Here is a 25,957-nt window from a genome sequence, read left to right on the forward strand (position 1 = left end):
CAATTGGCACCGATGGATGGGGTTTTAGCGGCTGGTAACTGGTCCTGTGCCCCCACCAGCCCACCACAGGCCCCTTCAGCCCACACCTTGTGGACCGAGCAGCCGGAGAAGCCACGCCAGTGAGGCAGGCCTGGGAGGGAGAAGGTTCCAGCTGGCCAAGAAAAAGGAGCTGACGACGTCCCCGTCCGATGTCCATGCCCGCCGCAGCCCCCATGTTTGTCACCAAAGAAGGTACCCAGTAGGCTAAGTAAGGCAGGTGAGGTACATTACATTAACTACCTACCTACGTCGAGGACGTGTGTTGTTGTGTGGGCGCAGCGCAGAGCAGCATCGACCTCGCTTCCCTCGTGTCTCTCTGTCGCCAAACAAGATCGCCGTCTTTAGGGGCTTTTACCCGACAAGGCGAGGCATACATACGACGTTTCCCTTTACTCACTTTACATGTTATTCGCGCAGCCTGCGCCTCCTGCTAGCATTCATCTTCTGTTTCCGCCCAGCCCAGTCTTCTTCCAGTTTTAGCCGCTTTGGCGGGGTTAGCCTTACACGATTGCTCCCCCACTGCGCTGACCTCCTGCTCGGGCCGCAGCCCACCGTTGGTGGTTTGTCTTCTTCCCGTTTCCCGTTCCTTTGAAGGGACTCTCACGAATCCCTCTTCCTCTCGCAAACACCACACTGCGCTGGCCACTTTGCACGACCTCGACCTTGCTCTGCTGGATCCCCCAACGTGGCTCGCTGTTTCGGCGGCTCAATCCTGGACAATGGCGGATGTAGACGTTGCGCCGACTTTCGGCACTGAACTCAAGGTCAGTATCCCCCCTCAGTTTGGTCTCGCCCCTCAGAGACGTTGACATGCTCTCTCTGTCCAGGACGGCTTCAAGCCCGCCAACACCTGGGTGGCTCACGGAATATCATGGCTCGACGAAATTCAACAGTTTTACCGCGAAAGAAGCGCCATCGAAAAGGAGTACGCTGCGAAGCTTCATAGCTTGGCCAAGAAATACTTTGAGAAGAAGAATAAGAAGTCGGCGCCTCTCAGTGTTGGTGACACGCCTGCCATGACACCAGGTTCCCTCGAGAGCGCTTCTTTGACGACCTGGTCTACGCAACTCACTACCCTCGAAGCGCGAGCTGACGAACACGACCGATACGGAAACAACCTGGTCACTCAAGTGGCCGAACCCCTCAAGTTTCTGGGCACTCGCTTCGAAGAGCTGCGCAAACGCCATGCCGACTACGCCAGCAAACTCGAGCACGAGAGAGACTCCCAGTACGCCGACTTGCGGAAAACGAAAGCCAAATACGATGCTGCTTGTCAGGAGGTGGAAAGCAAGCGCAAAAAGTCCGAATCGGCCTTTGACAAGGCCAAAGCGCAGAGCGCGTATCAGCAGCAGATACACGACATGAACAACGTCAAGAATACCTATTTGATTGCCATCAATGTTACAAACAGGCAAAAGGAGCGCTACTACCACGAGTATGTTCCCGAGGTCATGGACAGCCTGCAGGACTTGTCCGAGTTCCGCACCATGAAACTGAACGGCCTGTGGACCATCGCATCGCAGCTGGAAGCTACCATGCTGCAAAGCAGTAACGGGCTGATGGAGAAGCTCGGAGCAGAGATCTCCAGAAATCAGCCTCACCTTGACTCGATGATGTACATACGCCATAACCTCGGCGCATTCCAGGAACCCGCCGACAAGGGCTTCGAGCCTAGTCCCGTGTGGCACGATGACGATCAGATGGTTGTGGACGAACCGGCCAAGATTTATCTCCGGAACGTTCTCAGTAAATCGAAATCTCAACTGGGAGACCTGCGCAGGGAAGTCGACAAGAAGAGGCGGGAGGTTGAAAGCATCAAGCGCGTAAAGCAACGAGTCAGGGAGGGTACCGAGAAGAAAGACGAGGTCATGGTTGTCACGCAGGTATTTGCACTGCAGGAAGAGCTTCACGCTGTCGATAGGCGGAGAGTCACCGCCGAGGTCGAGACCTCTACCATCACCTCGGCCGTTGGTGACGTAACGCTAGGCGCGAAGAACCACAACTTCAAGGCGCAAACCTTCAAGATCCCAACCAACTGCGACCTGTGTGGAGAGAGGATATGGGGCCTCTCGGCAAAAGGCTTTGACTGCAGAGACTGTGGCTACACATGCCACAACAAGTGCGAGATGAAGGTTCCCGCTGACTGCCCGGGCGAGCAGACCAAGGAGGAACGAAAGAAGCTAAAGGCCGAACGGCAAGAAGCCGCTAATGCGCTCCTGAGGCCGGCGGCATCCTCACCTACCAACGCTTCGGAATTGCCGGCCTTGACGAGGTCGAACACAATGAACTCGTTGAGCTCGGGATACGCACACAGCGCACGTCGGTCGGTAACAGGGGGGCCGGCCTCGCCCATGGACGAGGCTCCTCCAGAGCCATTAACCCCTCGCCCGCCGGCTCCTGCATCGACTGTGAGCTCTAGCACCACCCGTAAGAGGGTTATGGCGCCACCTCCGGCCGCCTACATCAGCGAGCTTCCCGGTAGCGCGCCGAACGGATCGGGCTCATCGGAGCAGCAGAAGGGCAAGATGCTCTACGCTTTTGAAGCTAGCGGTGACGGAGAAGTTTCTGTGCCTGAGGGTCGCGAGGTCACCATGCTTGAGCCTGATGGTGAGTTCGGCCCATAGTGGTCCTGATAGAGGTGCTGACAGCTTTCTGCAGATGGTTCTGGCTGGATCAAGGTGCGCGCTGGTTACAAGGAGGGAATCGTGCCAGCAAGTTACATCGAATGGACAGCGACCCCCGCATCGCCCATGGTTGCGCAGCACACCGGCGCGTCCGCACGGCCCGAATCGACCTATTCTAACTCTGGTTCCTCGATAGGAACGGCGGGAGCGGGAAAGAAGAAGGGACCAGCAGTGGCCCCGAAGCGCGGAGCCAAAAAGCTCAAATACGTGGAAGCATTATATGATTACACGGCGCAGAGCGATACAGAACACAGCATGGCAGAGGGCGAGAGGTTTGTGTTAATCAAAGAAGACCCCGGCGACGGTTGGGCCGAGGTCGAAAAGGGCGGCGTGACGAAGAGCGTGCCCGCGAGCTACGTACAAACAGTCTAGGGGGATTGTGCACGGGAAGAGAGGAAGCCTCGAGGGTCGGGGCCACTGGCGACCACGATCGTAAAGGGCACGACGGCGATCGTGCGGCAAGATATCTCACAGGCGTCGAGTCCGACACGATGGATACCTCCTCGAGCAGAGCTTAACGAGCGAAGAGGAGCCTACAAGTCACATGTGTCAACAAACCCTGTGACACCGGCCGAAGGCGAGCAAGTGACGAGTGTCCGGTTGGTGAGGCGAAACCAGAGCCAGAGGGAGCGGCGGAAGTCCAGGCTCAATGAAGTGGCGACATGGCGAACGTCGAGAGACCGGGGAAGCAGCATTGGTTGAGGTGCATTCATACCAGTTACACGTAAGCGGGCGAAGAAGGTTAGTTGAGCTGAAGCAGTAGGGGGTTCTTGGGGTGGTCCTTTTATTCTTGGAGATTTCATAGTAGTTCAAAATAGCAAAGCATTGTTACTTCGGCATCGTCGGTGACGTTTTTTTGGACCGGCGTCCGGCGTGCGTTGGTTTACCTGCGACAAGTCATTCTATAAATCCGACAAAGGCATGCAAAAGTTTGTGGGGAGGTGTTCATCCTGTATGTGTCATGTATATGGACGTCAAGAATGAAGGAATAAAAAAAAACCAAAAAAAAAAAAACCTGTTGGTATCAATTGGCGAGCCCCTGCAGCCGTACGGCTTGCGGCATCGTGCACGCTGCCAGGGCTCCTCATTTGGGACTGTGGTCTTTCCATTCGAGGCCAAACGGAATAGAATGGATGGGAGGGGATCGTCGGGGAGATCCAGCCGGCCATCCCGCTGCTAGTCCGCAGGCACACCCGCCTTCACTGCGAGAGCCCACCCACGGGCCTTTTTGCGGGGGATGAACGTTTGCAGGAGCAAACGGTCTATTTTGGACAGAATGCTGGCCTGGGAGACCTAGCATCGAGATGGCACTGCGGTTGTCTGTCTGACTGGGCCGGCCATATTGTCATGTGTTGCCCAGCCCGGCGCCTCCTTCCTATGCCGAGTGCTAATTTCCTGAGGAAAATGCCATTTTCGGACTGTCTCCTGAGCGCCAACTTGGCTGTCAACTTAGCAGACGGTTGGCATACGCAGCGGGATGAAAAGCAAATGCAAAAGCCAAGGCGGTGGCGTGGTGACCGGTATGAGCAGAAGACTTCCCAAGACGGGCCAAGCCCTGACCAAGCGCCAATCAGGTTGGCCGACGAGGACAGGATAGCCCCCTGAGGAACTCCGCTGAAGGATGTCACAGAGATATACGTGCTGGGTGCGGTGCGACAGGGCGGAAGGGTAGGGGGGGGGGGGGGGGGGGGGTTAATTTGGAAGAAAAAGCTGGGAACGCAATTTCGTATGTGCCAGAGACTGACTGCATCGGACGGCGGCGGGTAACCCTATCCAACGCCGCGTTGAATTTGTATGTTTGGAGACCGTAGGGCAAAGAATCTTTCGTCCTGGCCAAATAAGACGTTTGTGATATGGTGTTTTCAGAGCAACACGACTGGCGAACGATTTCCTGGCCTCGGCCAACAGGAGCGGACAAAAACAGGAGGGAAGGTCCTGTGGTTGGTGTGGCATCCGGGCCATCGACCAACGGTCGTGATAATTGTTTCTTTTCTTGGTATCACGGGCCAGGCAGGGACCCAGACGAGGATCCAATCTATGCGGTGTCACGTCGAGGTAGGGTTGGAAACTGGGCATGCCGAGTAGGGCGAGACTGACGTGGGGTGGTGGAATTGACGACGGGCCCAGAAAATGACCATGGATCGGAACTTTGATCCTGTGCATTGAATATCTCACGGTGGCAGTCGTAGCGGATATTTGGTCAGGGCGGATGGAGAGATTGATGAGTCCATGAATGTTTCTGTCACGGAGACCAAGAGAGCAAGAGACCGGACCGGACCAGACCAGACCGGTGTGGAGGTTGGGTCTCGGTGGCAGTGTTGACGTGGACTGGCGCGGCGTGGCATTCTACTGTACTATGCATTTGTATAGATCGCCAGCGAAGCGAGGTGAATCTTGACATGGCCATTTCCTTAGCCGCTTGTGTTTTTCTTGGAGCTTGGGAGCCATTCCCGGGAAGGGCAGACGTGCCTTGTCCAATTGAAGGACCGGATGTGGAAGGAACACACCAGACTCCCAGGTGGTGACGAGAGGAACGTGGAATCGGAAGGGCAGGCAAGGGCCTCCATTGATCGCTGTGGCAGTGCACGTAATGTAGCCTTTCAATGGGGCAAAAAGACTGGAGCGGCTGGGTCCTAATGTCTCGTTCGGAAAAGGGGTGGAGTGCGGCAAGGAGGTGTCTGCGCACCTGTGCCCCGAGCAAGTCAGTAGTAATACCACCTTGAAGGTTGGCTGTTTGTTGTTCCTGCTAAGTAGATGGCGATGGTAGCCGGTATCTGCTTCCAACTTTTGTTTCTTAGTATTCTTTTCCCCCTTTGCTGCGAGCGGGATGTCGCCCAGCCAAGAAGCTCAACTCTTTCAGCCAGAGGCATTGGGTGTGGAGTGTTGGTGTGCTTCCTGGCATGGACGCGTGTCAGTGGCCATGTCAGATGGGGGTGATGAACATGAGCTTGATACGAGCAAAACCGGGAAGGAAAACAACGGCCAATTGAGGACCAGGAGGCGAGACGGCAGTGTGTGTGCGCGCCATCAGCGGTCGCACAACAGAGCCAATGACGGGAAAATTCGATCGTCGTTTTTGCTGCGTTTCAGCGGGTGCGATGGGCGATTGGAGTATTTGGCATGGGATTATCTATTGGGATGCTCCCAGAGGTCGACGACCGACGTGGTGGAAAGGCGGGCGACGGCTGTGCCTAGACGCGCCGGTGCAACGTGCGCTCCGGTGTAAGGACTGCCCGACGCTGGGCGACGCAGCAGAATTACATCACCAATTGGCAATAACTACCTACTAGTAGGCAGCTTTCCTGTGTGTGCGAGGTATCCGTATACCTAGGTATTGTATCCCATCAGGCGCAAACAGACCTCACTAACCCCGGTGAGGGGTAGAAGCAAATCAGGCCACAGCAATTAACGCCAAAAGCCAATAGTTTTAGAGTACTTCTATTTATATAGCGTTTTACCTATGCCAAAAGTACTAATAATCTCTACCTTTATATAAAGGTATATTATAATCTAAGCAACCTTGCTAGGTTTTTTGTTGCTAGTTATTACTAGCCTATTACTATATACTACACTAGAAGTAAGGTAAAGCCTTTCTTTATAACCTTTACTAGTAGTCTAATAATAAAAGATTAGTCTTCTGTTTATAGGACTATTACTAAGGGTGTAAAACCTAGTAACCTTTTACTAATACTTTAAACTATTAAATAAGCTAGCAAGAAAGTAGTTACTACTATTAATATTAGTTTATAACTTTTAGCTACTTTAGGTCTCCTCTTAGCTAGAGATAAAAGGTATTAATAATAATAACTTTAAGTAGAAAGGTCTAGGTAATAGCTTACTAGGATCCTTAATATATATAGTAATTAAAGAAGTATAATACTTTTATTTAGTTACTTATATTTACCTTATTTATATTATAGTTATAGTTATCTATTAGCTAAAGGACTAGAAGGTCCTTTTAGGCATCTAGGCTAAAGACCTCTTAGGTAGTCTACTTAGCTACTGTCTTACTAGCTAGCTAGTAGTACTACTAGATTATATAGTCTACCTAGCTACCTTTATATACTATTAAAAAGAAAAGTATAAGGGTATTATTCTTCTAGGTAATTTAGTTAACCTATAAAAAAGTAAACTAGTTAGTATAAGTATTTATATATTAATCTAGTTTAAAGATATATACTAGCCTATTAGTAGTAAGAATAAAGTATATTTAGCCTTATAGGATCCCTTAGCCTTCTATACTTTTCTTAGTAATAAGTATAGCATTAATACTACTGTTTTTTTAGTATATACTAAAGGCTTTAACTTACTAGCTCTAGAGGGCCTAGAAGAGCTAAACTAAGGTAAAGAGGTTATCTAGAAATATATAATATATTACTGCTAGTAGTAGGGCAAAAAAGGCTATAACTACCTACTGCGTTAGCATAAGCTAGGCTACCTAGTCTACTAGTTAGCTAGCTAGGTGTAAAGCTTTAGGAAGAAGCCTATATAGGCCTTCTCTATATATATACTAAAGCTACTAAAGGGAGTACCTAGATTAGGCAAAGACCTATACCTTAAAGCTAGTTAAAATTAGCTTTATTAGGATAGTTATTATTTCTTAGCTTTAGCCTATAAACTAGACTATTACCTTATTAATAGTAAGATTAAAGCTAGCTATATAGAGGGGGTCTCTAGCTACCTAGATATAAACTAACTATTAGTTAACCTTCTAATATATATCTAGTATTTTACCCTTCTTTTACTAGCTTTAAGTTATAAACTTAAAAGAGTTAAATATCTAAAGCTAGGTATAAAGTTACTAAAAGTAGTCCTAGGTTATAAAGTATATAAATAGGTATAATAGGTCTTTACTATACTATTAAGTTAACTAGTATCTTAAGATTTAAGATTTAGGGTATATACTTATATAAATTAAAACACTAAAGAAAAGATAAATCTTATTAGTAAAGGTATCTCTTTATTAATATATATATAACCTTTATTAATAAGGGCTAGCCTTAGATAATAGTATAGTATTTATCTAATTAACCTACTATTAAATTAACTATAAGGGTATATAATAGAGAAAGAGGTTAATAAGTGTATTAAAACTAGAAAGCCTATAGACCTTAGGCTACTAGTCTAGTACTTTAAAAGGGATAAAGAAGCCTAGAGGGCCTAGGTCTACCAGAGGCTTATTAGGCCAGATTATTACGTTATTACACTACTCTAGGCAGTAGTTATCTAGGCAGGCAACAGCAAAGTCCTTTAGCAGCACCTCTATATAGATAGTACTATAAATAGAGGTATTAGAGTTAGATATTATAGATTTTAATAAGGATGTTGGTAATAATATTGAAATTAGTAGTGGTTGCTAATAAAATAGTATTCTAAAACAAGGTATCGTCATGTATCTCTGAAAGTGAGGGGTAAAAGTGGAGGGGGATCCACAATAGGTTAGTGAGGTCCGTTCGCGCCCGATGGGATAGGAATTGTGTTTACGCTAGGCAGGTACCTACGGACACGAAGGGGACAACCACGGTAGGACAACAGACCGGGGTGTCCGTAACGCCCGGTCTAATTGAACTATTGCAATGCAACCAATTAAGCTTGATTATACGGCGCCAAGTGCCCGATTTAGACCCATCCCACCTTCAGTCGTCGTAGACACACCCTCGACCGTATATATCACTTTAGTCACGCCTCCCAATTCCCCCTGAATTTGCAACTGTCTTCCCAGGAGACGCGTCCAAGCAGCGGCTGTCAGCCTGTCACCAGCCAGCCATGGTTCGGTTGTCAGACAGAAAGGAGTGACTTGAACCCACTAAACGAATGAACGACTGCTCCTTCCCCTCTGCCCTGGACCCACCATCCACATCTCCTGTCGGTCCTTCCTTGGCAGGGAATGGGAGCTGGACCGGGGCGGCCAGCAAGAGACGTTGTGCAATGTGGTGAATGTCCCACCTTTAGAGCAAGAAAGTCTGGGGGGTGTGGGTGCGGGTGTGGAAGGTGGAAGGTGGAAGATGGAAGGGGGGTAGGGTGGAAAGGGAAGGCAAGGGAAGGCAAGGGTGGATAGGAATTCGCACCTTCGTATACGAAGCACCACCACCGTCGACCACGCCGTTTTTAATCATCAAAGTCCCTCGTTCCCGCCCGACCTCGAATTCCTCTCTTTCTCGTCATTCCATCCCGCCCTAGCCGACCTCTCGTTTCCGCCTTCCGGGTCTCGAGCGTGCCATTTTTCCCTTTCGATCAAATCAAATAGTCAACTCCCTCGCTTTGGTTGACCTTTTTCACCATCTACCTTTCAGCAACCGACCAGCCCTTTTAATCACCACCCTTTTGGAACCTGAATCCGTCATCACCTTTCCGTCGCTCCAAACTGTCCCTCACTCTTTCGGGACATCTACCGCTTGGCACTGCTCAACCATCGTCTCCTTTGGTTTTTTGAGCAAATCTTTTGGACCCTACAGACATACACAATGAAGTCCTTCGCCGCTATCTCGGCCCTGACGGTCCTGACCGTCGTCACGGCGAAGCCCACTGTTACTGAGCGCGAGGCACCCATCAAGGCCCGCTCTGTCCCCGCAGTGGAAGTCTCCGGCAATGGTATGCTTCACGAGTCGTACGCTATTTCATCTGATTCAGTTGACTAACACGTGACCCGATAGCTTTCTATGCTAACGGCGCTCGCTTCTTCATCCGTGGTATTGACTACCAGCCCGGTGGCTCGTCCGAGAATGTCGACCCCCTGGCTGATACCACCATTTGCGGTCGTGATATTCCCAAGTTCAAGGACCTCGGCGTGAACACCATCCGTGTCTACAGCGTCGACAACTCCAAGGACCACAAGGAGTGCATGCAGATGCTCGCCGACGCTGGCATCTACCTCGTTGCCGACGTCAACAACCCCAAATACTCCATTAACCGCGCTGACCCCCACCCCTCCTACAATGCTGTCTACCTCCAGAGTGTCTTTGCCACCGTCGAGGAATTCGCAAAGTACGACAACACTCTGGCCTTCTTCTCCGGAAACGAGGTCATTCACGATGAAGCCAACACCACCTTGACCGCTCCCTACGTCAAGGCCGTCACCCGTGACATCAAGAACTACATGGCCTCCCGCGGCCTTCGCCATGTCCCCGTCGGCTACTCTGCCGCTGATGTTGCCGACAACCGCATGCAGAGCGCTCAATACTTCAACTGTGGTAGCGACGATGCTCGCAGCGACTTCTTCGCTTTCAACGACTACTCGTGGTGCAGCTCCAACTTCAAGGAGTCTGGCTGGGACGTCAAGGTTAAGAACTTCACTGACTATGGTATCCCCATTTTGTAAGCAGCCAGCTCCAACCCCCTCGTCACACTATGACGATATTAACCTTTTCTAGCCTGTCCGAGTACGGCTGCAACACCAACGTCCGTGACTTCGGTGAGATCCAGGCCTTGATGAGCAGCGAGATGACGAGTGTCTACTCGGGAGGTATGATGTACGAGTACTCGATGGAGGCCAACAAGTACGGCATCGTCCAGATCGATGGAAACAACGTCGAGGAGCTTAAGGAGTACGGCAACTTCAAGAGCGCCTTGTCCAAGTACCCTGCCCCCACTGATGACGCCGGTGCTGCCAAGACCTCGCACGCCGCTGCCTCGTGCCCTACCTCCGACTCAGTCTGGATGGCCGACCCTACCAAGATCCCTACTATGCCTGAGGCGGCCGAGAAGGTTTGTCGTGGCTGAATTTCACAATGGAGGAGCGGTTGGCTAACACTAAAATAGTACATGACTGCGGGTGCCGGTGAAGGTCCCGGCTTGAAGGGCGATGGCTCTCAGACTGCCGGCGACAGCGCTTCCGATGGCGACACTACTGGCGGTGTTCCCTCCCCCACCTCTTCCGGCGGCAAGTCTACTGGTTCTTCCAACGCTGCTGCTGGCATGACCTTCGGTGGTCCCATCGAGAAGGCCCCCTTGGCCATTGCTGGTCTCGCCGCCATGTTCACCATGTTCGGTGCCTTCTTGTTGTAATAAATGCAGCCACGCGGATGGCCCAGCCATTATGCTGGATGTACAAATGATATTCGGAGAGCACTTATTCTTGATTCACATGAGGCGCTAGATTTGATGTGCGGGTTGGCCGCCGTTTCGTTGGTCTACCACTGACGCCTGGAGTTCGAGCGTTTCCGGCTTCTAGGACAGTGGATTGCACGATAGAGGCACAGTTTTGGGAGCTGATTCCCAGCGACAGCAATGCTGCTTGGCTTAAGCCGCGAAGCATCGCATTGTTTTGCATGCCGGCGCAAGATATCTGTACGTAGTGTTTGTTGCACGATGCAACAATTTTAATTCTTTTGTTTGATGATGTTTTTGGACTCGCCAGCTCGTCATTTATAAGCGAAAAGTGATACATTTGAATGAAGCATGCTTCTTAGCTCCACCAAGTAGCGTTTCCGATTTGTCAACTACTGATTGACAGTGACGGTTTGAAATCCAACATATTGCGGAACCAGACAGGTATTAGTTGACCCACGTGACGACGAATATATCTCGCTTATATGACGGGACGTTAGTCACAGTCAATAGCAGTCTTCAGGTCCGATATCCCAAGGCCGTCGAGAATGTTGGGCATGGTCGAAATAAAGCTGTCGCTGCCAAGGCGATCGTGAACTGGGATAGATGTCTGCCTGTTGGCTGGTGGACGGCAGTAGCCCGTCGGTGCAGGCCGGAGAATGACAAGCAAGCAGCCGCGCCCTTTGTTTTACTTTCCTCGCTCTTTATCTCTATTTGAGGATGCGTGCTTGCTCGTTTTTGGTGGGGTTGTCCAATAAATACTCGACCGACTTGTGTTACTGCGGCAATATCCAGGGCCAGTTCCTTCCAACCCAGCAAACCGCCACATGCCAATGGCGAAAAGCGTGACTCCACCACCCTTGTTCCGCCATGCAGGGAGCGTCGCCGTAATAAACAACCTCCGCCGGCAGACCATCGCCGTCATGGCACCCATCTCGAGGAGGAGGGGACAAAAGGTGGCGTTCACGCCAAATATGAGGTAGGCCTCGTCGACGATAACACAGTTGATGGCGTAGCTGTTGTTGAGCGAGTAGACGAGGGACCTCTACTTTTGGTGGCCAAGCTGCTCTGGGCTGATGACGATAACAGTTATTTTATTACAGATGGCGTCAGGGGAGTCTAGTTCCTAAACGTAGACAGTTACCTAAGCCTTCTTAAAGTGCGCAATAATCTCCTTCTATAGCGTAATTAAGGAAATAACTATAACAGTAACACCTGTTAAGAAGATAGTTAATAGCAAGAGGAAGGCAACGCTCTTGCTAGCACTAGTACTAGCGATGTATACAACGTTGCCCTTAGCTTCTAAGAGGCTCTTAAGGACAAGCCGCTAGTAGGGGCATATCTTTGGCGCAGTGACACTAGTAATAATATAGATAAGGTTAATAAAGACCTCGTTAGAGATGTTAACTAGGTAAAGCGCCTAATACTTACGCTAGGCATAAGAGCGTTCAGTGGACTCTATAACGTTAAGGTTATTAATGTTTATTCCTATGTTAACGTCTACAACAGCAGCAGTGTTAAGACCAAGGAAGCAGTGCTACAGCTAGCTAGCATGTTAGAACTTATAGTAGATAGGCGCAGTGTATCCCCTGTCTAGGAACTCTTTGGCGTAGTAGTGGATAGCGACGGCAGTAGAGTGAGTTGCCTGCGTGTCCATAACGTTGTTCTGTGAGGGGTGATAGTACGACTTGGGGAACAAGTTGTCGCCAGCCGTGCTGACATGGGTTATGGAGGTCGCCTCTCTGCCGACACGGCCTTTGCTTTCGCCGATGGCGTCGATTGTACGTGAGCCACACGTCTGCCTCTACGAAATAGTCTGGTGAGGCGTGACGGGACGGGTTAGGGGTACTGCAGCAGGGTGGCTTGTTTTGGGATTTCGGGTTAGCTTTGCGAGAAGGACGGATATTTCCATCGACACGTGAACTTTCATTTTCCTCTCCATCTAACAACCGTACGTTAGAATAATGCCGTGATTTATCCTTACGAACAAGCTGCGAACCAGTACTAGGACGAAATGTTGGAGCAGCTTACTCGGTGAGCAGCTCTCCTAGGGTGACCCCGACCAAGGGAGTCCGGGCGACCGAGTCCTCCGGGTACAAGCCCAACCCAGTGCGCTCTTCCCGGACCCAAAGCGCATATGACGGCACTAGCGCCAGGAGCCCGCAACTCTCGGCCGAAGCGTCGTCGCGCAAACGCCGGTCGGTTCAAATCGATCTGTTGTACGTGCTCGGCTGGGAAGTGGCGACGACGGCAGCCAAAGTCGTTTATCGTTCCTAGTACTACGGATCGCAGACCAAGAGCACTCTCACGGTTGTCGGTAATTCACGCGGCCGCCTAAGCAAATAGTCGACCCAACACGTCCGAGGGGCCAACTGGGTTAAGAAACCCAATAGGAACCAAAGACTCACCACGGCGAGGCATAGACACAATTGTGTAAAGTAGGTGGAGGAATGCAGTGGGACGACGTGTCCGGGACGGGCCGGGAAAACTGGGTCCGAGCGCTCTCAGTGCTTTGTTTGGCGGATGTACATCGGGGCAGCGGTAGAATGCCAGTGCGATTTGGTCGGCGGCCGGTGAGTTAAGCCTATTTAGGAAGGCACTGCCACCACCGCCACTGCCCACGTCCATAACCCATGCAAAAAACGCCCTTTTTGCCGCAAATCCACCATCGCCAACAGACGCCCACGATGCCCAAGATTAAGCCCTTATATCTAACCTTCAAAGAGCAATAGCAACGCATACGACTTTACTATCGCAATAAGGGTTTTACCCTTTAATTAAACAGGTCACATGATATAATAGATTTTTAAATTAATTGTAGCTGTTGCCTCTATTTTGCCTTGACTTTGAATTACTTAAATCTAAAGAGTTTTTAACTTTATGTAACTTTCTGAATCTTGACCTTCTTATTGGTCAGTTAAGCCGGAATACTGTTTTTGCTGGCGCTGACATAATGTATTCCGAAATAGGTTTAACTCACAGGCCGCCGACTAAATCACACTGGCATTCTACCGCTACCCGTACATCGTACATCCGTACAACGACCCTTTCACTCTCTTTCTCTCCCACGAGATCTCCGCGGTTATTTACCGCCACCGAAACATGTCTCAACCGTCGCTTGGCGTCCTTGTCAAGAGAGACTAGAAGCAAACGTTTTGTGATCAAACACCAGCGTCTTTATCAGTTGCTACTGTCCCTTCGCCCCAGGCGACGCAGAGTGAGTTTCAGGGCATTAGCTGAATTAGAGAAATCCACCTGATGCAAAGCAGTGTGTATGGTTTTCAGTGAAAGTCTAGTGGTTAAGATGAACTTATATTGACGTATAAGATGATTGGTGGACCAAATTGGGTAGGTTCAAGGGTAAATTCTAGACTGGTACGCACCAACGGACCCCGCTCGACAGCATCCTTTCACGTCACTGCAGGCGCACCATGTCCTTTCTGAGACATCTCGTGCCAATAACCAGCTCACCTGGCAGATGGATCAGGCCATAACCATGAACACCTCCGAAAGTGTTGGTTCCTCTTACGGAAGGTCCGCTAGCTCTTTGGTCCCGTCGCAACGTCTACTAGGGGCTTGTTCTTGACTGGACACTCGAGTGACCTCGCATGCCGAACATCCGGCCCCGCCCGGCACAGCTAGTGATCATTGGCATAGCGCTGCCAGGACGGCGCCTGTGTCTCCGGAGTTGGTTCTGTCGCTTTTCCGGTACTCTGCGTCGCAGGGTATACTCCAAACCCTCTTCCTTCGAAGCCCGCTCAGCATGTTGCGCCCTCCAGGTGCTCGCGGGTCAGCTCGGCCACCCCCTTTACCAGAACATGGAACTCTCGTTCCCCAACTGACCCGTCATGTCCTTTGCGGGTATCTCCTCAGACCTAGGTGCCCCAACTCACTTCCACCGCGAATTTTCCCTGTCAGCTCACGGTAGCCTCGCTTGACGGTCCAGCCAGGAACGCAAAATGCACCAAAGACAGGCTGCGCGACTGCTTTGGCCCGTTATCATGGCGTCGACCCTGGTCCTCGTCGCCTATGAGCTTTTCTTCCCACGGAGCAGTTTTCGGACCCGGTTGACAGGGCGACCGTTCGACTACCTGCTGGCCCAACAGTCGAATTCTGGCCCTTCAGCTGGAACTGGGGTAAACTTCAACAGCCTTCGTCTGACCGAGGAACAATGCCGAGTCACATTTCCTGGCCTGACCAAAGAGATAGACATGGCCGTGTCGGATGGCGACTTCCAACTCGGTCTCAACGACATTTCTGTATCACTGCTGGGACAGATCAAGGATAACAAGATACTGATCCTCCAAGCTCCAAGACCGGTGGATATGTCAGACCAGTGGCTGGAGGTAGGCGGAATACCGAGCCCTCTGATCCCGTAAGAACATATAGCAGCAGCTTACAGGTGTCAGAGGCAAAACGCGGCCCTTCAACAGCTGAACCGAGCGCTCCTGACCTCGCCGACCCTTCTACCCGACACGTTCTTCAACCTCCATGTCCAAGATACCCCCGCATCACTTTCCTGGTCCCACAGCCGACCTGCCATGTCTCCTTCTCCAAGGCATATATTTACCATGCCCCATTTCTCCTTCTGGGCATGGAACCAGCCCTTCATCCGTTCGATCCCCCACGCAGCTGCCGCGATCACCGATATCGAGGCTAGCCTTCCCTTCGATATGAAGGACCGGCGTGCAGTGTGGCGAGGAACCGCTTGGTTCAACAACGGTGCCAGTGCGAACCCAAGGTCGCGACAAGAGCTGCTGAGGATTACCAAGGATGCCTCATGGGCAGATGTACAGGCCTTGGAGTGGGTCGATAGCGGGGAAAACGCCACGAACGCTCTCATGATCGAGGACTTTTGCCGGCACAAGTACATTATTCACACGGAAGGAGTGTCGTACTCTGGACGTCTGCAATTTCACCAGCTGTGCGAAAGCGTGCTCTTGAGTCCGCCTATGGAGTGGATGCAACACACGACACACCTCATCAAGCCCGTATACTCCAGCGTCTTGCTGGGTCAGGAGCAGGAGAGACACCATGACGGCGGCGCCGTGACGACGAAACCCGAAGACGGGTACCCGTCCTCGAGGGCGAGGAAGGCATGGCCTGCGACGGTCAGCCCCGGCGAAGCCAACGCAGTTTTCGTCAACCCGGACTGGTCCGACCTCGAAGCGACAATCGGCTGGTTGGAGGGACACGCCGAGGTGTCTCGCGGCATCGCCCGTCGGCAGCGGGCCATCTCCTTCGAACGCGGATACATGAGCCCGGCCGCCGAAGTTTGTTACTGGCGAGCACTCGTCAGAGGTTGGTCTGAGGTTGTGCGCATCAACGGTACCATCGAGGAGAGCAGAGAATCTACGAGCTTTGAGGAGTTCGTGACGAATGCCAAAATGTCCCGGAAAGGGCAATGAGTTTTCCGTACGCATCTGATAACACGAGTCGCCAAGTGAAGAGCGGATCGGCCAGAAGCAAGCGCATACAAGCGCAGAAGAACGCTGGAATTTGGACGGCCTAGTGAAGCGGCTAACCAGTCGTCCTTCCGGAAACGGGCAATTACCGCATTATGCATGAGTCTCATATCGGACTTGGCTTGTTTATCAGAGCTACGTGTACGTATGACCAAACCGCGGACATTGGCGAAAAACCTCGGGGATAGGCCAGCAGGGGGCAAAGAACGGTTCGGAAATCGGAGGCGCAGTTCCCGCCCAAGGGATGAGATGACTCGACTGAGAGCCTACCAGCTCGTTGGCTCGCGCGGCCTAGGTAGGTCAGAACAGACGGGACACCTGTCAGCGGACACGGAGGAGACGCTCCTGTTGGGGAAAGTCTTCACGGCAGCCATGTTACGCAAAAGTGCCGCCCCCCTTTGACCTCGCTTCGCGGAGTTCTCGACGGCCTGGCCTAGCCCGGCCAGGCATACGACAGGCTAGTGATACGGTGCATCCCGATACGCACGGCAAGGGATGGCTGGATACAGTAGGCTATTTGGCGAGCCGCTGATAGGGTGCGACAGGCTGTGTGACCCCCCAAAAAAAAAGTTTGTGACATACCATTAATCATGCGGATGCAGGGGCACATGGCGAACCAGCTCTTTGGGACTGGACAGACGCCGGTTCCTGGTGAGGCAAACAGACGAGACGGAGCGGTATCGACGGAAGATGACCATTTCTTATTCCAAAAATGAACGAGAAGGAGGTTTCGAGTGGGTGCATCATGTGGGTTGGGTCGTGGAGGAGGAGGAGGAGGAGGAAGGGGAACAACGACGACAACAATGAAGACGACGACACTCGTTTGGACGGTTGGTTTTGCACATTGCATCTCCTCTCCACCTTCGACGAGCAGCAGAGAGGGATGGGGTGGGTGGGTACAGGACCCGAGAGCCGGGGAGGTCCAACTTCAGAGCAGAGGTGGTTTTGGAAGTCACAAGCTGGATATGGCGAAGGAGATAGCGTTGGCTATCACAGAAACCACAGCTTTCTCTCCCCTTGAACAACAATTCTAGAACAACGACTGTTATCGTTCCATCAGTCATAGCCACATGAGCGGATTAAGAAGTATTCAGGAACTGGTCAGGCTTCTGCAAGAAGCCGAAGACCCTGCTAATCGAGAACGACAACGCGCCAACAAGGCAGAGCAACAAACTCAGCCCACTTCACTCAACGGATACGTCGCTACCTGCCATTCCCTTGTGTTTCTAGCACAACTAGCAAGTACATGACTGCTTTTGGTCCAGGACAGGACTGCATTCGGCTGCATATAGGATTGATGATGCCCCTCCTGAACTTCTTTGGTCTGTGGCCAAAAGTGGCGCCCAGAGAGGTGTTAATAAGCCTGGTTTGGTTGCGGACGGCACTTCTTGGAATTCGGCTGTCAGACTGTAACAATCGCAATCTCAAAGACTTGAAAAAGGATGATTACAAATCAGGAAAGCAGCTAATAAGGTCCTCCTTACTTGACCTTTTTTCTCATTGGAATTCCTTACTTGTTCTACTTGTAGTATTGAATCTGTATGTCTGCATTGCGGTCTATAGCTCTTCATTGACGGAGTTGTGTTTAGTCTCCCTATAAGCAACATCAAGAAAGTCCTTGAGAGGAGGTGTCTTGCTGGTCCTAAACACAGTATCTACCTAGTATAGTAGACTAATATACATTATCTTAGCCTGTTGGAGAATATTGTAGTCGATAACCAGTCGTTCTCTAGACAACTAAGGAGAAAATGTAATTTTGACATCTGTAACCCTTTAGTCTTGTGGAGAATAAGTAAAAAAGAGGACAAGGCAAGAGTTTACCACACAGATGTTAAGTCTATTATCTCCATTTAGCTATATTTCGCTTTTATAGAAGTTTAGTCCTTTAGCAAGCCCTTTTGTAGTCCTATAGAGATTAATAGGTGTATAAAGACTCACGCCCCAGCTGGGTAAACGGTAAGCGTTCTAAAAGTCTCATATGATTGGATTTGCGTATTCTACATCCAAACGTTGTGGCTCCCCTTCTAAGTATAGTTCGACGATCTCCCTCTGCGACCAGACTGTGACATTTTCTCTTAAGGCATAAACAGTTTCTAGCGTAGACAGAATATCTTGAACTACCTTGTGTTGACACCTTGTGTTAAATGGTACAGGCGTAATGATGGGACGTAAACTTATCCAGTCAACATACGGCCGGCATGTCATGGATAGGTTCACGTCAAAAGTCGTAGCCCAACAATTCTCTGAGTTTTTCGGATTGGCGTAATAACCTAGGAAGTAAAGTAAGTCACTGGTGACTGAACGGCTCTCTCAGCCTCTCACCTAGATGATGCAACAACGACTCCATTAGTGAGCGGAGTACGTTGTCCCACGTGTGCACCTACCTGTGTACCTACCTACCTACCCAAGTACCTTATGTACCTTGGCCCGCATTGCTGCATGTCGTGATAAGGAAGTGGATTTTTCCTTCTTCTTTCGTTTCATATTGGTCACATATCACATTTGGCCGCCCTTCCTTCTGTTGTCTCTCCATGACTTTCCGGCCGGTAAACTGTGGCCGCTGCAGGCGGGCAACCATGTCGTTGGTCGACGACAAGCGGGCAACTCGTCTTCTTCCTGTCTCGTCTTCGTGCGCATTGGACCGCGGTCCGCGTTTGTGCATCGTTCCTGTAGTGCCGATCCTCTCCGTATCTTTCCCCCCTCGTCTGCTGCAGCCGTATGCATGTTATGAACCACGCTTGTTGGTTCTAAGCATTCACGCATCATGCGTTCCTCTCTTTTCGCCTATTTCTCATGCACCAACGGCGAATGCCAGCCCGCACTACTACTACATCCAGTAATACATGCCGAGTGTGCGGTTGCTGGCTAAGACAACGGGGACTGAAGCAGATCCCGAGGGAAGGGAAGGAGGGATCAGTCGTTAAACTGCTCTTCTCCGATCGATACCCGGGTAACTTACAAACAACCTTGGATACGTACCTTGGACTCAACACATTCCCGTAACTCTGGTAGCAAACCGGGGAAGAAAGCGCCTCAAGATTAGAGAGGCCCAAGGGTCGGCTAAGACGAATTAGAGCGCGTGGAGGCTGAACCGCATTTCCAGGTCCCAGGGTCCAGGGTCAGATCCCCCCCCAGGGTGCTGCTGGTATCAACAACCAAACCAAACAGACTAAACTCAACACCACCAAACCAACCCAACCGGTTCATTGGGTCTGGGTCCCCGTGTTTTCGTTCCCGCCTTTCCCGCCTTTCCCGCCCTCGTGGACTCAGACCGACTTGGTTTGGCTACCCAGCTGTCCGGATCGCGCCCGAGCACGCACTCGCTCACTTACTCACTCGCCCTCTCACTGGCTTGCCATCTCACGCACACACACACACACACACACACACACACACACACACACACAAAAGAGAACCATGGCTTCCCCCTCCCTCCCTCCCTTTCCTCCTTGCTGCTCCCTCAAGATCGCCGTACTCGAAACTTTGTTTCCGCTCGGGTTCGAAGTTTGCGCCTTCGCCTCAGAGTTGGCGCTGTTTGCATGTGCGAGCCCTCGGGATTTACCTCTTCACCTGTAGCCCCATCACCTCACTCTGTTACTCTCCCTCTAGTCTTTAATGCCCAACCCGCCCACACTTGGCCAGGCTCGTTTGTCTTGAACCCGGAAAACAGGACGACTTCCGCAACATTGAGACGGGCGCTTTTTCAACAGACTCGACGAAGAAAAACTCGCGTTGCAGGGCCGGTATTTGTTTGTTGGCCAACACGGAAACCCTTTTCTTTGTCCAGGCATTCCTTGTGTTAATCGCGAGTAGCCGGTCATTGGCCTTCAGTCTCCACTCGTTCGGTTCAAGTCTTCGACGAACCTGGGCTCGGCCGCAATTGCTGTGTTCCTTCCGGAACCGTCACCTTGGCCCATACAAAGGCCCGTCACACCGCGCCGCGCCGCGCCGCTCCGCGCGACAGTCGCCTCCGTGGAGCTCGCCTCTCCTCGACCCCCTCTCGCCGTCCGCCTGTCCATGCCGCCGGCTGCACTCATGTCCTTCTACCCGCCGAGCACCGTCAATGGCCCCCTTGATGGCTTCGAGTTCACGTTCGAAGCCATCCCCGACAAGACATTACTGCACGACAGCCAGATAGAAGTCGACGTATGTTGATCACGCATCACTGCCCTCCCATTGATCCGCCACTGGCCGTCCAATGTGACTGACAGACTCCACTAGCCCGATCCTCATGAGGGGTAGGCCTGCCACTAGTTGGACAATATGCCCCCATGAGACTTCACTAATATCGTTATCTAGCGAGACCGACTCCCTGCCGGACGATGTCGGGTGTTTCCCCAGGCATTTCGGCAGGACCTATCACGCTTATAGAGCGGGTTGTAAGTGCACAGTGTCTTCTCGGGGCCGAGTAGAGAGCTCATGGAAATTATAGCCTATGTGTTCCCCAACGACCCCGCCGAGCAGGAGCGCTTGGATCTGCAATCCCTAGCTCTTACGGAACTGTTCGGCGGCAGGTTACACTTTGCTCCGATCGCCGTGGAAGGCTCCCCCAAACGAGTCCTTGACGTTGGGACGGGGACTGGAGCATGGGCCATGGACATGGGAGACTTGTACCCCGAGGCCCGCGTAATTGGGGTCGACCTCTCGCCGATTCAAAGCAACACCGTCCCGCCAAACGTTCATTTTTTTGTCGAAGACGCGTGAGTAGGAGCCGGATCGGAACGGAAGAAGCCCTGCACCCCCAATCTGACCAGCCTACAGCGCCCAGCCGTGGGCATGGCCCGACCCCTTCGACTACATCCACACCCGCTCCCTCCTTGGCTCCTTTGGCGATTTCAAGAGCGAGGTCATCCAGCAGGCCTTCGATTCCCTCCGCCCGGGCGGCTGGCTCGAGTCCCAGGACTTCAACGCCGAGGCCATCAGCGACGACGACACTCTGAAGCCGGACGCCGCGCTGGCCCGCTGGGTCTACGACATGAACCATGCGAGCGAGCTCATCGGCCGCCCTCTGTCGAGGTCGCACCTGCTGCGGCAATGGTACGAGGAGGTCGGCTTCGTCGACGTGCGGCAACGGGCGTTCAAGATGCCCATCAACGCGTGGGCAAAGAGCCCCCGTCACAAGCACGTCGGGAGGCTATGGGAGCAGAACTACCTCGACGGGCTGGGCGGGCTCAGCATGGCCCTGTTCACGCAGGTTCTGGGAAGAAAACAGGAGGAGGTGCAGGTCGGTTCCCCTCCCTCTGTGGCGCATGCTGTTGGTCGTTGATATGCTGACGAAAACTGGGCAGGTGTCGCTGGTGGACGTGCGCAAAGACGTCTCCAACATGCACATACACGCCTACCAGCACGTATGGGTCGTATGGGGCCGTAAACCATACCCGGGCGAAATTGCCCCCCCAAGGAGTCCGTCGGAGGACGGGGACCAGGCCGAGCGATGACACGAAAAGAAACGAAACGACTTGATGATTTGTTTTCGAATGCATGGGAGGCTATACTATCTGCGCATCACGGCGCAACGACTCGGGCGACGAGCAAAGAAAGCTCTCCGCCCGAACTTTCGAACATCGCCAACGGTCGCAAAGGGGTTTTTTTCAACCCCCGACAACCCGATGCAGGCAGGTCCTGGGATACTGGTGTCGATCGTGCGCCGCGGTATTCCGGGAGCGGAGACGACGGCCTCTGTCGAGGGTGCGGGTCATGGGATCGCTGTTACGGCGGTGGAAGAGAAGACGTGATGATGAGCGCAAGGGTTTCGTGGGGGGGGGGGGGGGGGCTGCTTAATGTTGTTGCGTTGCCCTTGAGAGTGGAAAATAGATTCCACTTCAGCCAGACGCTGATTACAGGGCTGTTTGACCCGGTCTGATCCGTCATGTCTCATTTACAAGCCGCAGAGGGAGGGGGCGGGGGGATGGCCAACTGTCAACAATAGATGTCTGGCTCAACGTGCTGAGCTGAGTGCTTACGATTCTCGCATTAATGTCCACTCATATCGAAGAAACCAGCAATCAGCAATCAGCACGCCACATGGTCGTTCCGGGAGGAAGGATTGCGGATGTACGGATACAGGGTACAAGATGCGGAAGTGGAGAGAGGGAGTTGACTTCAGCCAAATACATCTCTTATCGTTATCGCGGACACCCCCCAGCTTAGCTCCCCACGAAGCTCCGAGATGACGGCATCAACGGGACGCTTAACCTTCTCACGCTCATGCTCGACAACTCGGTTTTCCGACCGGTCCACGGCACCACCGCCGACACATTTTTTCCTTTCCCATAGCGTTTCCGCCGAAAACATCTGCCTCCTGCTTTCCCCCCCCCCCCCCCTCTCTCGTCCCCGGCGCCCGCCGTTGCGCGTCCGGCCATGATCCCCTTCCGCATTTTCTTGCGGCCGCCAGCTCGCCCTCTCGTCGGCGTTCCCCCCCCCTCCACCCTCCCCCGACCCAGAGCGCGGATACCCGCCCTCCCGACAACACGAAATGCCGCGAAGCCTCGGTTCTTCTCTCTGACCGCTCGGCGACCCCTCCCGTCACCCACGGGCGGCTACGATCCCCGCAACCCCGCGCATCGCGAGGTCCTCCGCGAATACCGTCTGCGCACCGCGCGGCCCCTCGTCACCGTGGAGAACCTCAAGCGCCTCGCCAGGTCGCGCTCCACGTACGTCGCGGTCGCCGTCCTCTGCCTCTGGTGCGCCGGCTACGTCTACTACAACTTCCAGACCGTGCCCGTCTCGGGCCGCCGGCGCTTCAACTGCTACTCGGAGGCGTCCATCAACCGCCTCTCGGATCAGCAGTTCAGGCGCGTCCTCTACGAGATCGAGTCGCAGGGCGGCCGGTTCCTCCCGTCGTGGGACCCGCGGTCGCAGATGGTGGCGCGCGTCATGCGCCGCCTGATACCCGTGTCGGGGCTCGACGGCCAGGAGTGGGAGGTCCGCGTCATCGACGACCCGCACACGCTCAACGCCTTCGTGCTGCCCGGCGGCAAGGTCTTCGTGCACAGCGGAATCCTCCGCACGGCACGCAACGAGGACGGGCTGGCCGCCGTGCTGGGCCACGAGATCGCGCACAACCTCGCGCAGCACGTCGGCGAGCGCATGAGCTCCTCCTTCCTGTCCCAGTTTTTTCTGGGGGGCCTCGTCGTGCTGTCGGGGTATTTCCCGCCGGCAATCATACTCACGCAGTACCTGGCGTCGGGGCTGATGGATTTCCTCTTCACGCGGCCCATGAGCCGGGTGCAGGAGAGCGAGGCCGATTACATCGGGATGATGCTCATGGCGGAGGCATGCTACGATCCGCGCGAGGCCATAGCGTTTTGGAGACGCATGGACGCCGAGGCCAAGAGGGAGCAGACAGAGGTGCCCGAGATCTTGAGCACACATCCTTCCGTAGGTCTCGATGTTTACCATACAACCCCCCCTCCCCTCCCCCCTTCTGAGCCCTGGGCTTGCACGTCCTCTGCGGTGCCGAAGAACGATTTGGCGAAGACGGCGGTGCTGACGACTGCGCCATCCAGAACGAACACCGACTCGAGAAGTGCAAGGAATGGATGCCCAAAGCCATGGAAAGGTGGGAGGCCAGCGACTGCAACGGGACGGCCAGCTTCGCCGACATGTTTAGACGGGCGTTGGAACGGGGATTTATAATTTCGCAATTCTAGCCGGGTCTGGTATGGGCACAAGAAGGCCGGCACGGCGTTGGCTACGGTATTTCCGGTGCGCTGGCGGGTTGGGAGCCACGACACGGTAGACTTTTCTTTTTTGTTTTGCTTCTCCCCCCCCCCTCCCTCGGCATATTCCCCCGGGATGTGTACAACTCGGCATTGTTAACCATGTCACCAACATCTACAGCGCTTCTGTAACAAGATACCTATAGCAATCTCTCACCTTCGTAATCGGATCGCGTGCCTACTCACCCCGTGTGGCGTCTCGCATCTCTTGGGTTACGACAGCATTGTCGTCGAAGAGCATCCATGTTCCCCACGTTGCCCCTGCAGTCCAGAGGGGCCTTGCTGCGAAGAGTGCCCTGGAGGTACTATGGGCACGATATTATGGGCAACCCCATGGTGCAGCACAGCAGTCATCCATAAGTAGATACTCAAAGTACCGCTGCTCATATACATAATTTCCTGCGAACAGCTGTGCGACAGGGTCGGACTCGACCATGGGATGCAAGTGGGATCACGCATAGGATTCGGCCATTCATACCTACCTGCCCAAGCGAACGCCCCTGCGTCGTTCTTTAGGTTGACCGCGCCGCCGGCCAGGCGGGGGGGCTCGACGAGCGTCGCACATGCTAGCAACAGCCCTGGCTCGGCTCGGCTCCGGCATGACCGGTGTGGACACAGTCGGGGGGAGGGGGCGACGGGCAAAAAAGTCGTCCATGGGCGCCGAGCTGAACCCGTTCAAAGACGCGGACGGTGACGGAAACAAGGGTCCCACGAGCCCGATGGTCGGTGCCTCGGTAGTTCCATAGGTAGTCAATCCTAAAACCACACAGAGGCGACGCCTCTCCTCTCGTCATCTCATTTCAAAGTATTGCCTTGCATGTAGCGTGGACCACGTTGCACGCCGTAACGGCGGGGTGGGCTTTGAACTTAATACAAACAAAAGAAAATAAAGATAGAAAGCCAAACTGACTCGGGGAAGATCAGAGAGAATGCCTAACTCGTCCATGACCCCGGCTTCTCTGGCGGTCGCATATGTCATTGTAGAAGTTTATAACATTTCTCCAGAAAAAGAAATGCTTATGTGTAGGAAAGGGGGGGGGGGGGGGGAAAGCCTCGGATCTCCCTAGATCTCCCAAAATCCATACGGGCTGAGAAATTCGATCCTTGTGATTTGCTCCCGCATCTTTACTCCAGACCTGCCTACCTGGCTCCGTCCGGGGCGGGGAACTTACCCCCCTCCCCCCACGTCCCCCCTTACAGACACTCCAATCAGCGGACCGAAATGACGTTGGGCGGCTGTTCGCGCCTAGATGAGCCGAGGTAAGTTGACTCGTGCCACGCTCACTGGTCACTCACTGCAAGATGAACCAGCACGCGTGCGCACGCACGCACGCACACACACATATACACCGGACCGGCGTGTGCATGCGACGACACCCAGAACCTCGGGCTCCTTATTTTTCTGTGTGTTGGTTGACGTTTCTTCTAGAAACCACATCATTTCCTACTCTTCCTCTCCTTACCATCAACCATTCGAATCTCGTCACTCAACTCACATCCCAAACCAAACACACACACACACACACACACACACACACACAGAGCTCGTCTCGCGGCCCGACAGTTCCGCCACCAGTCTCACCTCTAAACCCCCACCCCCAAACCGCCAAAATGTCCCAGACGTTCACCACGCAGGAGGTCGCCCAGCACAAGACCGAGAAGGACATGTGGATCATCGTCGAGAACGGCGTCTACGATATCACCGGTAAGAGAGCAGCGCTCTTCCACTCCGCTCGCCCCTTTCTCCACCGCCTTCTTCCCGTCCCCCTCAAATCTCCGCCGACGACTCCCTTCTTCCCCCTCTCGCAATGCTGACAGCCCCGTGCTTCCCCAGCCTTCCAGTCAGAGCACCCCGGCGGCGAGAAGATTCTCAAGCGCTTCGCCGGCAAGGACGCGACAAAGGTCTTCTGGAAGTACCACAACGAAAAGGTCCTCGAGAAGTACGGCGGCAAGCTCAAGATTGGCACCGTCGGCGAATCCGCAAAGCTGTGATCCCATCCTC

At 53.1% G+C, this 25,957-nt stretch overlaps 7 protein-coding genes across 7 annotated transcripts; all 7 read left to right on the forward strand.

Annotated features, from left to right (window-relative positions):
- The first annotated feature begins 503 nt into the window (after positions 1 to 503).
- LY79DRAFT_183525 (uncharacterized protein) lies at positions 504 to 3,176 on the forward strand. Its single transcript, XM_060551325.1, has 3 exons — positions 504 to 803; positions 867 to 2,646; positions 2,698 to 3,176. The coding sequence occupies exons 1-3, from the start codon at positions 759 to 761 to the stop codon at positions 3,093 to 3,095; spliced, it is 2,223 nt and encodes a 740-aa protein (XP_060414608.1). The 5' UTR covers positions 504 to 758; the 3' UTR covers positions 3,096 to 3,176.
- A 5,565-nt stretch (positions 3,177 to 8,741) lies between these two features.
- On the forward strand, positions 8,742 to 10,727 carry LY79DRAFT_631262 (glycolipid anchored surface protein; the record flags this gene model as incomplete). Its single annotated transcript, XM_060562179.1, has 4 exons — positions 8,742 to 9,314; positions 9,377 to 10,037; positions 10,094 to 10,427; positions 10,482 to 10,727. The coding sequence occupies exons 1-4, from the start codon at positions 9,188 to 9,190 to the stop codon at positions 10,725 to 10,727; spliced, it is 1,368 nt and encodes a 455-aa protein (XP_060414609.1). The 5' UTR covers positions 8,742 to 9,187.
- A 4,001-nt stretch (positions 10,728 to 14,728) lies between these two features.
- LY79DRAFT_514609 (uncharacterized protein) lies at positions 14,729 to 16,177 on the forward strand (the record flags this gene model as incomplete). The annotated part of the gene is made up of 2 exons (XM_060554635.1): positions 14,729 to 15,115; positions 15,179 to 16,177. 2 exons carry the CDS (start codon positions 14,729 to 14,731, stop codon positions 16,175 to 16,177), a joined length of 1,386 nt encoding a protein of 461 aa, XP_060414610.1.
- A 1,105-nt stretch (positions 16,178 to 17,282) lies between these two features.
- Positions 17,283 to 17,930, forward strand: LY79DRAFT_183666 (uncharacterized protein). Its single transcript, XM_060551326.1, has one exon. It carries the CDS (start codon positions 17,481 to 17,483, stop codon positions 17,832 to 17,834), a length of 354 nt encoding a protein of 117 aa, XP_060414611.1. The 5' UTR covers positions 17,283 to 17,480; the 3' UTR covers positions 17,835 to 17,930.
- Positions 17,931 to 20,269: 2,339 nt separating this feature from the next.
- Positions 20,270 to 21,672, forward strand: LY79DRAFT_514544 (methyltransferase domain-containing protein; the record flags this gene model as incomplete). Its single annotated transcript, XM_060554626.1, has 6 exons — positions 20,270 to 20,380; positions 20,456 to 20,472; positions 20,534 to 20,613; positions 20,667 to 20,934; positions 20,996 to 21,458; positions 21,523 to 21,672. The coding sequence occupies 6 exons, from the start codon at positions 20,270 to 20,272 to the stop codon at positions 21,670 to 21,672; spliced, it is 1,089 nt and encodes a 362-aa protein (XP_060414612.1).
- A 674-nt stretch (positions 21,673 to 22,346) lies between these two features.
- Positions 22,347 to 24,140, forward strand: LY79DRAFT_183716 (peptidase family M48). The gene is made up of 2 exons (XM_060551327.1): positions 22,347 to 23,614; positions 23,743 to 24,140. The coding sequence occupies exons 1-2, from the start codon at positions 22,595 to 22,597 to the stop codon at positions 23,884 to 23,886; spliced, it is 1,164 nt and encodes a 387-aa protein (XP_060414613.1). The 5' UTR covers positions 22,347 to 22,594; the 3' UTR covers positions 23,887 to 24,140.
- A 1,426-nt stretch (positions 24,141 to 25,566) lies between these two features.
- LY79DRAFT_589913 (cytochrome b5-like Heme/Steroid binding domain-containing protein) lies at positions 25,567 to 25,947 on the forward strand (the record flags this gene model as incomplete). The annotated part of the gene is made up of 2 exons (XM_060561081.1): positions 25,567 to 25,660; positions 25,790 to 25,947. 2 exons carry the CDS (start codon positions 25,567 to 25,569, stop codon positions 25,945 to 25,947), a joined length of 252 nt encoding a protein of 83 aa, XP_060414614.1.
- Between the last annotated feature and the right edge of the window lie 10 nt (positions 25,948 to 25,957).

This window comes from Colletotrichum navitas, assembly GCF_030913465.1.
Source record: "Colletotrichum navitas strain CBS 125086 chromosome Unknown LY79scaffold_26, whole genome shotgun sequence".
Taxonomy (NCBI): Eukaryota; Fungi; Ascomycota; class Sordariomycetes; order Glomerellales; family Glomerellaceae; genus Colletotrichum; species Colletotrichum navitas.